Here is a 13,265-nt window from a genome sequence, read left to right on the forward strand (position 1 = left end):
TGCTCTCACTCTTCAAGCTTGCAATCTCCCCCTCAACTAAGCTGCACGACAGCTCACAACGCCCGCCCCTTCTCCTTAATAACAGCCTTATACACGGCCGCCTTCCCCGTCAGCAGCCAAACGCCGTCGTCTTTTCCCCCACGCTGAACCGGCTCCAGGTTGTAAATCACATCATCGCCCACATTGATCTTCCCCAGCAGCACACCCCCCCTCGCGACATCCACGACATCCACACCACCCACCACTGCCACAAACAACAGACCCGACTGCCCGACCCTCACGCCATCCGGCCAGCCACTCTCCACCAGATGCACCACCCGCCCCCCACCACCACCCTTAACCCCAACGCCGCCCGGTGCAGCGTCAAAGTCAAAAGCCCACACGCCCCTCACAGCCGTCTCATCCACCGCGATCGGTCTGCCGTGGATACTGCCACTGTCCGCCACGTACAGCGTCCGCTCGTCCGGACTCAGCGCCAGGCCATTCGGCATCTTCACCGTCCCAACACTCAGCACCGACAGGGCACCCGTCGCGACGCTGTAGCGGTACACGCCATTCGGCAGCTGCGGCGGTCCGACGCCTGGCCAGCCTTGCGCCCAGCCGTAGTCCGGGTCCGTGAAGAGGACGTCGCCTCCGGACGTGAAAATCAGGTCGTTGGGCGAGTTGAGCTTGCGGGAGCGGAAATTGTTGAGCAGTGGTCCGCACTGTAGCGTTGACGTACTGGTGCTGAAGTTTCCGGGGAGCGGGCAGGCGTGGATGCTGGGGGCGTGCCCGCCGTTGGTAGTGAGGTACAGTGTGCACAGGCCGGCGGCGGTGCAGCGCGAAGTGCCGCCGTTGACGTTGCTGAGGGGTGGGGCCGTGGTGATCTTGCGGATCGCGGCCGTGGAGACGTCGAGAGCCCACAGCCAGCCGCTGACCGAGGTGTCGGCGAAGAGCAGCTCGTGGGTTGCGGGCAGGTAGACGGGCGCTTCGTGCACGTGTTGGTCATCGGGGCTGGTGAAGGAGTGGAGGGTGGTGAGTGTGGCGGAGGCGCCGAGAACGGAGGTGAAGAAGGCGGGGTCGAAGGCGATGAAGTGTGCGGAGCGGATGGAGCTGAGGTCTGGCGATGGGGACGCGGATTTGGACGGGGTGAAGGAGTGGAAGGGCGTCAGGAGGCTGTCGTGCGTCCACTCGCCTGGAAGGGCGGAGAAGGCGTGGTTGTTGATGGACACGGCGTTCAGGTGGGAATAGCCAAGAGGCAGTGTTGGATGCGTTAGCGATTGCGGGGGAGCTGTGCTGTTGGCGCCGAAGACGATCTGTTGGCTGGCGAGCTGGCCGCTGCCATCGACAGCACCGCTGACGCCAAAGTACGATGTCAGCTGCTCGAACAGCTGCATGGCGTGGGGCGAGGATACGGTCTGCGAGAGGGGTGGCAAGCTGCGCAGGGGAGGAATGCAGGAGTTTCGTGCTCTATACGTAATTAGGCTTGTTTTGCAGCGCATGAAGACCAAGGCTGAGGGAATTACCCTTCCTTGGGCCGAGCGGTGCCACCCCAGAGATGGGAATAGGATCTGGTAGATGTTCTCTACGACATGAACAGTATACGGGTATCATCTGTCACGAAGCATGTGCACAGCCGGTAGCATCATAGATAAAGAGATCCGTCCGGTATGGTCAGATTCGTCCCGAGAAATAGGAATTGCAGCAGACATAGCATCAGAGCCATCTGGTATCTAGTTGATATCGCTTCCAGCATAGTGGCCATGTCTAGGCCGTTGCAAGGCCTGGGACTCGAACAAACAAGTCCCCCGTCTGTCTTTGGTGTCACCGATTCGGTCTCGATTTGAATCCCCTGCCCGGCACGGCCATTGACTTCAAACAACTGCCGTGCTAGATGCAGAAGCCCATCGAGACCGCCATGTATGCCCTAGCAGTTCGTGCCACTCGTATAGAATGCTCTGAGATCTCTGCGCAGGTGTACCGCAGAATCGACCGCCGCACCCACGTTTGTGAATGCCTGACAGGCTCCAGTTTTGTTGGACTTCATATTCATCGGCTCTAGCGGCTCCTTGATTTATAGCGAGTTGTGCAGCATCTCAGCAGTCACTCACAGCTTGCCTGCTCGAACCAATCCATCATGAAGAGCAATAGCCGCCAAAGTCTTGCCGTCTCGCACTCCCACCTTCCACACGTCCTTCAGCTTCACGAGCTTCAAAGTGATCTTCTCTCCATGATCGCGCAGCCCCGTAAGCTTGCCCTTTAAAATCTCCATCTCCTCCTTGGCCATCTTCTTCCGCGCCAGGTAGATAGGCATGAACTCGTCGCAGCCCCCCGGGCTTGGGTACATGCCCTCCTGAAGATGTGCTTCGACTCCACCCTCTCGATCTAGTTCGGAAGTAACCTCCTTCAGCGTGAGCTGAGTCATGTCGATGAGTTCGTCCTCCTTGATGTCGAGACCAGTCTCTTCCTTGATCTCCTTTGCAGCAGCACCAGTGAACGTGCCGGCGTCGTCAATCATGCCTGCAGGCAACTCGACGAAGCTTAGTGAACCCGCGGCGATACGTGGCTGAACAGTCATGAGCGCATAGTCATCCCCAGCACTGGTGTTGGCCGGTGATAAGACGATAAGCATAGCCACACTTCCACCCCTCATGAAGACCGACCCCGGAAGCGACTCATTCTTCTCATTGGTGATAGACGCTCGCAGTTTCAGGAAGCCAAGGCGTTTCTCTGAGAAGAAGTCCACGCTCTGAATCTCGATCTCGCGGAGATTGTACGGCTCAGAGTGAAAGGGATGTTGAGGGTGATGCTGGAGAGCCAGCGATTTGGAGAGGGCGGATAGCCAGTTGTTGAATGGGCGATACGATAGCAATTGCTCCAGACGGAGGTTGGATGGAAGTTTTACGGTGACGCCTGGGAAATGTCCGCTTGATGGTAGCTTGAGGGTAGACATGGTGCGCTTTGAACGTTGATGATGAGATTGACGAAGAGAGGCACAGGCACGCAGAGGTCTTTGAATATTTGCTCTGATCAAGGAGGTTGTGAACGGAAAGAAGTGATGCATGATTCTCTGGTTTTATATGGACGCATGACTGTGCCTTGTGTCAAGTGAAGGGAGGAACTTTGGTTGGGGAAAACAACGGGCATGTGGCAGTGTCGCGCCAAGAAGGCAACCGCGTCTGCCACAAGGCAGCAACCCTAACCCTATGCAATCTGATTCGCCAACGGCGACATAGCCACAATACAAGCGAGGTTTCACTGCACAGGCGCCAACGAGACGTTGTTGGGTATCGAATCTTGGTGACATTGCTACTACTAGGTACGAAGCTCTGGCTGATGACCGCGCTTCAGTCTCCTGTGTGTTGTCCTCCGCACTTCTTTAGTGTTGGTCTGACTCATAGAAGTATTCTGGTGTCATGTCTGCTGTCGCATTCAAAAATGTGACCTGGCACAGCCCGCACCTTTCATGAGCACACCTGTGACAGGCTGTGTCGACAATCTCAGTCCTGGCTGCGGAAGTAGGCATCAGATAGATGCAGTGGTGACAGAGCCCTACAGATCAGAGTTAGCTTGTTTCAGCATAGCTCCATGGACAGAACACGCAGCCAGAGACTAAAGGCCCTACTGCGCATATCTTGAGTGGTAGGACTCCTGCGCATCCTTAAAAGGGCTGAGATATAGGGCGCTAGCAAAGGCTTACTGCCAAACAGTCAGTACGGCTTCAGTCACAAGCGCAGGCGGAGGAGAGAAAGTAGGCCGACACCGAAGTCTGGTCCCATTAACTTCTCCTTATCCAAGCTCCTCTATGCTCTTTACTTACCATCCATCCGGTGTGGGCACCTTGACGTCGCTGATGGCTGTGTGGTGTGACTTGCCAGACGGGGCCGAATGAATGCACAGGCTGAGGCACCGCATAGGCGTGGCCAAAGCCTGAAAGAAGCTCGGCGTTGTTGAGGAGGTAGTCTGTGACATTATGGGTAGCGCGGCTATCATCAGCCGTACACGTACACGATCACAGCTTGCAGTTGCGATTTTTGAGTGGGGCGATTGTGACGGAGACGATGGAGGCTGGGAAACCCTGCTGAAGGCTACGGGTTTCTTTTTACCAGCACGGCTCAGAAGATGCATCGGGCTCGTTCAGTTGTCCCGTTTCAATCGTCTTCTGTCATGACGCATGTCATACATCGATTGTCGCACCCTCATGGTCAGTCAGGACAGTCAGGCACAGGGCTAACCAACGTGTGCGGATCCTCGCCAGCGGCAGCATATCCGAGGCCACAGCACGAAAGGGTCTTCGACTGTCTTGCCTGAAGCAGCACGTCTGCCTGAATGTGCTTGGCCGTTGGGGTCCCAGGATCAGGAGGGCCGATCCTGATAATTCGGTGCGGCTGGACTCTTTTCAACCCCAGTTGGCACGAAAAGATGGTTCGTCGCCCTGATCTGGGTCAGCGAACGTCATCACAAGCTTTCGTAGTGCTGCAAACGAGCGTCTGGGAAATGCTTGATTGCAACAGGCTCATTCACCGTTGTAGGCGCGGCCTAAGGCGTCCCACTTGCCACTTCCAGTATTCTGTTCTACCCTATGTTTGGGAGCTGGCTCCAGACATCGGCTCTCAAACAGCAGATTCGTTTACAGACACCTAGAATGAGTGCATTGCTGCGCAACGTGACATGTGTGGCTGGAGAGTTGAGAGTTCAACATCGGGCCTGCTGACAGTAAGCCAGGTCTGAGCATGATTGTCGACGTATCCATACATCAGAGACCATGCCACATCGATTCCAACCACCTACCGTTCTTTTGTCTGTAGGAGAACTGGATCTCTCCACCAATATGTCACGTTGGGATAACGCTTTCTTTGCCAAGCCATACGCAGCACACAAATCATAATGGCACGGCGCATGCCTGAACTCGACGATGGAAAAGAGGAAGTCTCGCATTGATACCATGACGACGAGGGTCTAAAAAACGGTCGAGGGATAGAGCATGGACAAGAGCGAGACCAGCCGCGCAGTCGAATGTAAAGATGTATGTGCCTCCCATTTGGTAACCATCTACCTATGAGCATAGGTCTCGTTCCGCCGGGTGATTATTGCCGCCCGGGCCTCTATTAGCCTTTTCGGCCAGCACCATTCGCCAACGCTATGCTATGTTATGCGTTTCCCCAACCGTCTACAGCTTTTTCTGCCAAATTATTGCTTGTCTGGGAAGCCAAAGTTGACTCCGAACTCGGCTTGACAAAGAGTCAGTAAGTACTGCGGACAAAGGGGGTATAAGCCACTTACGATAGACAAAGCGCTTGACGCCATTCTTTGAGATCTCATCTAGAGTCGCAACATCGTCCGAGGAAAGCTGCACGATCTTCTTGTTCTCGTCGATTCGGGAGGGTGTAACCGATTTGGCAAGAACAGCACTGCCGCGCGCGACTGTGGCTGGTCAGACTATGAGTCTCGAATTGATCGGCGCAACTTACTGTGATAGCTCAAGAGGATAGAGCCAGGGCTGGTGCCTTTGTCCTTGGCCAATTTGACAACGTGATCGTCCTGCATCAGCGGACTACCCGTGCTTCCCAACGGGCTGTACGCGGTGATGAGAATGCCCCGTTCCTTGCAGAGATCCACAATCTCCTGCTGAGGGAGCAGAGGGTGGTTCTCGATCTGGTTGGCCGCGGGTACAACGCTGACGTTTGGCAGCAATTCCTCAAGGTATTTCTTGGAATAGTTGCAGACGCCAATGGCTCGGACTTTAGTGCCTTTGAGGAGCTTCTCCATGTCCTTATAAGTGTCGACGTGCTTCCGACCAGGGATCAGGTCTCGTGTTCCATCCGGCAGTTTGGGGAACTTCTCGTGATTACCGTTGGGGTTCATGGCGACTGGCCAGTGCAGGAGGTAGAGATCCACATAGTCTAGACCGAGCAGGGCAAGACTCTTGTCGAGGTTCTCCTCGATGCGGGTATGGTAAGTGCACCACAGCTTTGTCGTGATGAACAGCTCGGATCTGCTGATGCCGGCCGCTTGGAGACCCTCCTTGATGCCCGTTCCTACCTCAGCCTCGTTGCCATATACGTATGCACAGTCGATGTGGCGATAGCCGGCCTTGATGGCATGCGCGACCGCTTTTCTAACTTCGCCCTCAGGAGACTGCCAGGTTCCCAGGCCAAGGGCAGGAATCGAGGCACCGGTGTTGAGCTTGAAGACTGTGTCGGTCATGGTGGCGATCATGAAGATGATCGATTTCGGTGCTATACGAAAACGACTTTGCAACTGCAACGATGATGTTTTTATTCTGCAGACTCTTGATCCGTGTTCAACGGCCAAGTTTGCCGACATGTGAAGTATTCCAGGTGAAGCTCGCGGGGGTGCGCTGCCTGCAACTGCCCCCACGCGCGGGGGCGCGGTCACTATCGATAAGTGAAGTCAATAGCCGAAACATTACCCCGCCTTCCGGCCTTCACGCCTCAAAAAACCTCAACAGGAAGGCTTCTGGAATCAGATCATGCTCAACGTGTAATGAGCTTCCATGCCCCGCAACGGTGAGGTTGCTCAGGGCGCGGAACATCTCCTGCCTGGTCGATTGCTGCTCTCAGTCAGCGAGTCCCGACGCTGTGGCTTGCTGCACCTTGAGCCAGGCTGGCTGGGAGCATGAAAGCTGTTACAACCCCGGCAATAGCAATGGCCCATGCATGGTGGCGCCCAGGCCCTGCACCTCGAATGGCCCTGCTACAGGTGAGATCATCCCGGAGACCAGCTTGGATAGCACTCGGAAAAATCTGATATCACATTCCTCATGGTCCTGAATTGCTGCAACATCGGCTCACTCGGGGTCCACCGTCGAAAGCTTCTTCGAGTCCTATTTTTCCTGTCGCTGAAAGAGGAAATTCCCACCGGGCTCACTCTGCACTCGTCTCAAAACCATCGCGGACGTTCTCTAGGAAACTATCGCAAGAGTGCACACGAATCGGGCTGGCCGTGGGACAAAACATAGCACACACAGTGATGTTTCCGATGCCCCAGGTCTGTGCGTGCGGGTCAGCGAAGTACCTCGCAGCTCATCCCAGTACCAACCTAACAGCCTCAGGTCGCACAGCGTCAACCGGCGTTCCATCCCCGCTTGCGGATGTTCACATCATCGAGCACATTGCAGCCTCGCGTACTGGAAACGTCTTGTTGATGCGACACACCGACTTTGTCCTTGTCCCGAGTTCACCATCGTGAATTCGCCTTCATCCATTACCATCTAAATTGACTCTCGATGCCAACGCTAGTACGACTGTTTCTGGAACCTTAGTTCCCGGCACTCTCCACTCCAGGCTTCTCACTTGCCTCATGGTCTCAAACAGGTAGGATGCTAGTCGAGCTTAACCGGCCCGACTTCGAGATATGCACTGGCTTTTCCACCACGCATCCTCGCCCGTGCCAGGCGTCCGTATGCAGTAAGTTGAGACCATGCCTCTGGATGACGCTGCTACAAATGCCTGGGCCTGAGTGACGGCTGTGGATTGACTGGTCCGTCACCTTTGCTTCACTGCACCATGACACGCAGATCAGGTAGGTGAAAGCCGGCTTCTTGGTGGAGCCATATTCCTATTCACACGTTCTGCCTGCGGCTCTCAAGTATTTCAGTCGGTGGCGCATCTTGAGATTTCTCCTTCTTCCGCACCTTTACACACCTGCGCACAACTGCATACTTTCGACTTTTGCTTTGGCTCGTTGCATTTGCTACCAGAACAACAACAGCAGATTAACGACATCGATCGCCAATATGGTCGGCATTCTTGTTCAAGAGCCAGTCACTGACTTCCCCGAGAAGCGCGACGGCTTGGCTCTAGAGGCTATGGTCGACGAGATCGAGGAGATCAACATCAAGAAGGATCAAGCCCTCAAGCAGCAGAAGGCTGCCGCTCAAGCGCAATTCGAAGCCGACATGAACGCCGCCTCCGAGTTCGATGCCACCAAGGACAAGACTCAGTTCCGTCAGTACGAAGATGCTTCTGACACTGTCAAGAACTTCTATCTCGAACAGCACACCAAGCAGACTGTGGCCTACAACCTCAAGGCTCGCAATGACTTCCATGCCAAGACTCGTGCCGAGATGACCATCTGGGAAGCCATGGAGCGTCTCAACACTCTCATCGATGAGTCCGATCCGGATACCTCGCTCTCTCAGATTGAACACCTCTTGCAGTCCGCCGAGGCTATTCGACGTGACAACAAGCCCCGCTGGATGCAACTCACCGGCTTGATCCACGACCTTGGCAAGCTCCTGTTCTTCTTCGGTGCCGAGGGTCAGTGGGACGTTGTCGGCGACACCTTCCCTGTCGGCTGCGCCTTTGACGACAAGATCATCTACGGCCAGAAGAGCTTCGCCGCCAACCCCGATTCGACCAACGAGATCTACTCCACCAAGCACGGCATCTACACTCCTGGCTGCGGTCTTGACAACGTCATGCTCAGCTGGGGTCACGATGAGTACCTTTATCATGTGGTCAAGGACCAGAGCACCTTGCCAGACGAGGCCCTTGCCATGATCCGCTATCACTCCTTCTACCCCTGGCACCAGATGGGTGCGTACGATTGGATGATGGATGACAAGGACCGCGAGATGTTCAAGGCTGTCAAGGCTTTCAACCCCTACGACCTCTACAGCAAGAACGATGAGAAACCCAAGCTGGAGGATCTGAAGGAGTACTACCTCGAGCTCATTGATGAGTACTTTCCCAACAAGGTCATCAAGTGGTAGACAAGGTCGTCAACTAGATGTGGTCGCACTCCAGTGGGCCTGCAAGCTCCTGGTGACCAGACCGTCGACCTCCATGATTACTGCCTCCTACGATCCGTGTCACTCCGATACCTATCTCTCATCACCGACTTTACCTTCATCTGCATAATCCACAAAGGATACAAAGGCGTTCTGGTGCCGGTTTTTCAACACAAATATTCATCCTATTCCCTACGACTACCACGACACAGGTTGCGAAGTGCTCGGGCCTGCTACGATGAACGCGGTAGTTTCCTTCTTCAGGGCTCAGCGAAAGCAAGCGATAGAGATGAGACGCACACAAAGGTTGCTGTCCATCATCCATAGAACTTAGCATAGCATGACACAGCATCAGCACCGCACAGTGAAAGACACTGTCAAGGTGCCAAAATGACAAAATCAAAAAGACTTCAAGAGACCATGTTCCTGCTCTGACTCAATAACCGGGATATATCTACGTCGAGTCCCGCAGACATTGCCCTTGGGGTGAGAAGCGCCGACGAGGTTCGAATGATGGGAGCACGCTAGGGCGGAAAGAGCCGAAGGTAAAGCTTGTGCCGGCCAGCAAATCGGAGTCGCCGTCATTTCGCCGCAGTTCCTGGATATTTGTCGAACGCGCATGTGCATATCTGGCCTTATTGACTATTGAACGCGACGGTGCAACCAGTCTTCGCTTACTCTTTGTCAAGCAGTGCCCATACACACAACATCCACTATGGTGAAATCTACACAAATCGCGCGGCTGGACGGTCAGTGGCGCGCCGAACTTGGGGCAAGAACGCAGCTGACAGTGGGCAGGTCTAATGCTGGCCGCCAGCGTCGACGATGAACAAGTCGAAACAGAGCTCGCCGAGGTCAAGGGCCAGGCGAAGATGGTCTTCCGCCGCTTAAACCGCAATTCGGAACAACAGGCTTCGATCGAGTCTGGACGCTACACGCTGCACTACATTATTCAAGATTCCGTGTGCTTCTTGTGTATATCCGACCAGTCCTACCCCCGCAAACTTGCCTTTACCTACCTGTCAGACATTGCGCAAGAGTTTACCACGACCTACCCCTCAGGCCAGTATCTGAGCAGCACCCTACGCCCTTACGCGTTTGTCGAGTTCGACACGTACATCCAGCGCACCAAGAAAGTCTACCAGGACAGCAGAGCGAGCGCCAACCTCGACAAGCTCAATGATGAGCTGAAAGATGTGACAAAAGTCATGACCAAGAATATCGAGGACCTGCTCTACCGTGGTGATAGCTTGGAGCGCATGGGGGAAATGAGCGGCCGGCTACGCGAAGACAGCAAGAAATATCGCAAAGCAGCTGTGAGAATCAACTGGGAGCTGATGTTGAAGCAATACGGGCCTTTCGCCGGCCTCGGGCTATTCATACTCATCTTCATCATTTGGCGTTTCTTCTAAAGCCTCAAATCTCATCTTCTTCATCGTCAAAGTCATCCTCGACGCCCATATCGTACAAGATTCTCCCACCCTCGCCTGGTCCTCCGCCACCTTTCTGCGCGTCAAAGTACGGCAACACGACACCTTCTCGTTCCTGTCTTTGTCGTTTGGTGAGACCAAGCTCGAAAGTCATATCTGCAAGGTCTTGATCATCGACGGGTATGTCAACCTGGGTTTTGCGGAAGAGAGGATGGTCGTCCAGTAGCATTGCAACCTCCTTGAAGCTTTGTGGAGTGGGTGTCTCTGTCTGTGCGGAGGACGGCTCCGGGAGGAAATACCACTCATGCACGCCCCGTCCGCTCTTGCGTCTGTGCTCCAACTCAAGCACAACTCCACGCTCACCTGGCCTAAGCTTTTGCAACCCTGGCTTCAGGCCTATGAGCACACCTTCGATGCCTTCTTCAAGACCGAACGAAGGTGCCGCAAGACTCCGGTCTCTGGCGCTCTTCTCTGCCAAGAGATTTGGGAGGGAATGAACATGAATAATGGTGGTCGCGAGATATGCCATCAGTTCAGCAGGTTTGGGAGTGTAAGGAGTTGTTGAAGTCAGAGGCACATCTGCGTGGTAGACCGCCACAAGCGAAATGGCACTTGGTGTCGCTTGCGCCTTTTGCGGTGGTTGAAGTAGCGCAGACAGAAAGCTCGTCAGATTGAAATCTGCGGCAGGATCGACCGACCAGGATGCCAACGCGGAGAGCGAGTCAATGAGGAGAAGGCAACGTCTACCGCCGCCAACCGACGATGCGGCCGTTGCCACAGCCTGGCTGATCTGAAAGGGGGTCTTGTCCCAGCAGCTCACGACAGCATCTACATGCTCGGGCTTCACCAATGTCTCGAAAGCCAGGAAAATGCAGTGGGTTTTCCCAAGCCTTGCTCGCCGTATGTATTCTCGCAAAAGTGGTTTGGCTGGCTGTTCGAGAGTATCGAGGACAAGTGTGAATGGGGAAGCATGGTCTCTTTGGTTCAGCAATTTGCTGATCAGTAAGAGGTTATGCGTCCTGCGGTGGGATAAGCCAGCCATGGCGGAAGTTGATGAGTGGCTGAGGTTTGGTTTTTTGACGATCAGGACATCTTCAGGAATGTCTCGCCAAATCAGGTCTTCAGCCCGTATTCTACGCCATACCTTGCCTCATCTTGCAGTTCCTGCTGTAATGCGTTGGCAATCTTGTCAGCGGTCAAGCAAATAATGGGGTAGTCGTACAAACAAGTCGGTCGAAAAGTTGTTTGGCGTCCAATCCGATGCCTTGGCCTTTTGCCTGATGATCTGCAAATCACGTGAAAATTCCAGCAATGCAACTTTTGTTACCCCAACCTCACAACTTTCTGCCCTCGTCTAGCCCAGCTAGTGGCACTTGATCACACGTCCCACTTCGCTCGAAAAGCTGCCCTCCATGGCCGAGCCTCCCGCGAAACGCGCCAGGCGTACCGACAGCGCCGCCATGTGGGAGAAAGAACACACTGCGTCACCGCGGTCACCACGCCCACACGACTCGCGCAGAGACGAAAAAGACCGGCCGCGGCACGATGACGACAACAGGAGCGGCAAGCCGCGGCGCCATGATGAACGGCGGAGATCGAGGTCACCGAGAGGCGGACGAGACAGAGATCGTGAACGCAGCAGGTCTCGTGAGAGAGGGCCGCCTCGAGACCGCGACCGGCATCGAGACCGAGATAGATATCGCGAGCGGGATGTCAATGGCGGAGACAGAAGAGATAGAGACCGTGATCGAGATCATGGTCGGGACAGGGACCACAAATCATCAAGGCACGAGCGGACAAGATCACGCTCACCAGTTCGCAATGGGGCAGGCCGTGCGGGTCGTGTATCGCCTCCGCGGCCCACGAGGTCGGACCAGGATCGACCGCGTGCGCGTGAACGAGAACGCGACGTGAAGGCTGAGCCTGAGGAGAAAGCCAAGGTCAACGGCACGTCAGAGATGGACATTGATGAGGACGATGAAGAGGCGATGATGCGGAAGGTCATGGGCTTTTCGACCTTCAAGACCACGCAGAACACAAAGGTGCCAGGGAATCAGATCTATGGGGTGCGCAAGGAGAAGAAGACCGTCTATCGTCAGTACATGAACAGAGATGGAGGGTTCAATAGACCGCTCAGTCCTGGAAGGTGAGGGGTGTGCGTTCAAGGGGTTTCGCCATACATTTGACCTGCGCACCCGAAAAGAGACAGCACGCCACGACATCTTTCATGGGGCTTGACCGCGGCTATCGCCTCCATCCCCAAGAGAGTTCTTGACGTTCCAAGCCGGCTTGCCATTATCTCGAGAGCAAGTCAATCTAGCGAAGTATTAGCATCCATCCTCACAACGCGTCGAAAACGAACATGCCTTTCAATAAAGAAGGTTACTAATTTCACCATCTTGTGAATCTTCCTACCATCCCCGGGGAAGACAACGAGGACAACGAGTTGCTGGATCCTTTCGCAAACAACCTCCCGTATCCAGTTCACAAGCACAACACCTGTGTTACGAACCACAGCAGCTCCTCCAGAGGCCAATCTTGAGCAACAATCAATCACTTTGAAGTGTGATATGAGCAATCAGCAAAGTCCGAAGTCGTTAGGGCTCAGCTGGGCAGCAATCAACGAACTCAAGGAGACCTGTTTCTTTTACAAACGCACAGAGAGCTATACGGGCGATGCTGTAGAGATCATCCGCCTCAGCTCCTCCTCCGATCTCACGCGCCAGCTTTGAGACCCAGATACGCGGTCCAGATCCTTATTCTCATGGACTCGATTCGTCCGCAGCTGGCCAACGCCAACACCTAGACATCCAGCCCATCACCAGCAACATCTCGCGACCTGACGGCGCAAACGCCTCTTGTCTTCACGCTGCAGCCCATAAGCAATATAAAACCCATTCCACGAGCTCAACATGACCCTCCTTTCCATGCATCGCCAACCCAGCAGCCCAACAACCACGACTTCAACTCCACTTAGAAATATTTACACGATGCCAACCTTCCAGGAGGATAGACCAAAACGCCACCCCCGCCATGAGCCAAAGCTCGACACCATTACCGAGGGTCGAGCGCACCAATCGCGTACAAGTCACCGACCTCGC

The 13,265-nt window shown here is 54.7% G+C and overlaps 8 protein-coding genes across 8 annotated transcripts; 4 read left to right on the top strand and 4 right to left on the bottom strand.

Moving 5' to 3' along the window:
* Positions 1–53: 53 nt before the first annotated feature.
* Positions 54–1,376, bottom strand: HMPREF1541_04937 (uncharacterized protein; the record flags this gene model as incomplete). The annotated part of the gene is made up of 1 exon (XM_008719279.1): positions 54–1,376. The coding sequence occupies one exon, from the start codon at positions 1,374–1,376 to the stop codon at positions 54–56; it is 1,323 nt and encodes a 440-aa protein (XP_008717501.1).
* A 710-nt stretch (positions 1,377–2,086) lies between these two features.
* Positions 2,087–2,932, bottom strand: HMPREF1541_04938 (uncharacterized protein; the record flags this gene model as incomplete). Its single annotated transcript, XM_008719280.1, has 1 exon — positions 2,087–2,932. The coding sequence occupies one exon, from the start codon at positions 2,930–2,932 to the stop codon at positions 2,087–2,089; it is 846 nt and encodes a 281-aa protein (XP_008717502.1).
* A 2,237-nt stretch (positions 2,933–5,169) lies between these two features.
* HMPREF1541_04939 (uncharacterized protein) lies at positions 5,170–6,186 on the bottom strand (the record flags this gene model as incomplete). The annotated part of the gene is made up of 3 exons (XM_008719281.1): positions 5,170–5,210; positions 5,263–5,403; positions 5,451–6,186. 3 exons carry the CDS (start codon positions 6,184–6,186, stop codon positions 5,170–5,172), a joined length of 918 nt encoding a protein of 305 aa, XP_008717503.1.
* A 1,552-nt stretch (positions 6,187–7,738) lies between these two features.
* HMPREF1541_04940 (uncharacterized protein) lies at positions 7,739–8,716 on the top strand (the record flags this gene model as incomplete). Its single annotated transcript, XM_008719282.1, has 1 exon — positions 7,739–8,716. The coding sequence occupies one exon, from the start codon at positions 7,739–7,741 to the stop codon at positions 8,714–8,716; it is 978 nt and encodes a 325-aa protein (XP_008717504.1).
* Positions 8,717–9,449: 733 nt separating this feature from the next.
* On the top strand, positions 9,450–10,146 carry HMPREF1541_04941 (uncharacterized protein; the record flags this gene model as incomplete). The annotated part of the gene is made up of 2 exons (XM_008719283.1): positions 9,450–9,483; positions 9,533–10,146. The coding sequence occupies 2 exons, from the start codon at positions 9,450–9,452 to the stop codon at positions 10,144–10,146; spliced, it is 648 nt and encodes a 215-aa protein (XP_008717505.1).
* A 4-nt stretch (positions 10,147–10,150) lies between these two features.
* Positions 10,151–11,206, bottom strand: HMPREF1541_04942 (uncharacterized protein; the record flags this gene model as incomplete). The annotated part of the gene is made up of 1 exon (XM_008719284.1): positions 10,151–11,206. One exon carries the CDS (start codon positions 11,204–11,206, stop codon positions 10,151–10,153), a length of 1,056 nt encoding a protein of 351 aa, XP_008717506.1.
* Positions 11,207–11,709: 503 nt separating this feature from the next.
* On the top strand, positions 11,710–12,078 carry HMPREF1541_04943 (uncharacterized protein; the record flags this gene model as incomplete). Its single annotated transcript, XM_008719285.1, has 1 exon — positions 11,710–12,078. One exon carries the CDS (start codon positions 11,710–11,712, stop codon positions 12,076–12,078), a length of 369 nt encoding a protein of 122 aa, XP_008717507.1.
* Positions 12,079–12,122: 44 nt separating this feature from the next.
* HMPREF1541_04944 (uncharacterized protein) lies at positions 12,123–12,314 on the top strand (the record flags this gene model as incomplete). The annotated part of the gene is made up of 1 exon (XM_008719286.1): positions 12,123–12,314. One exon carries the CDS (start codon positions 12,123–12,125, stop codon positions 12,312–12,314), a length of 192 nt encoding a protein of 63 aa, XP_008717508.1.
* Between the last annotated feature and the right edge of the window lie 951 nt (positions 12,315–13,265).

The sequence above is a fragment of the Cyphellophora europaea genome, assembly GCF_000365145.1.
Source record: "Cyphellophora europaea CBS 101466 unplaced genomic scaffold supercont1.4, whole genome shotgun sequence".
In the NCBI taxonomy this organism is placed as follows: domain Eukaryota; kingdom Fungi; phylum Ascomycota; class Eurotiomycetes; order Chaetothyriales; family Cyphellophoraceae; genus Cyphellophora; species Cyphellophora europaea.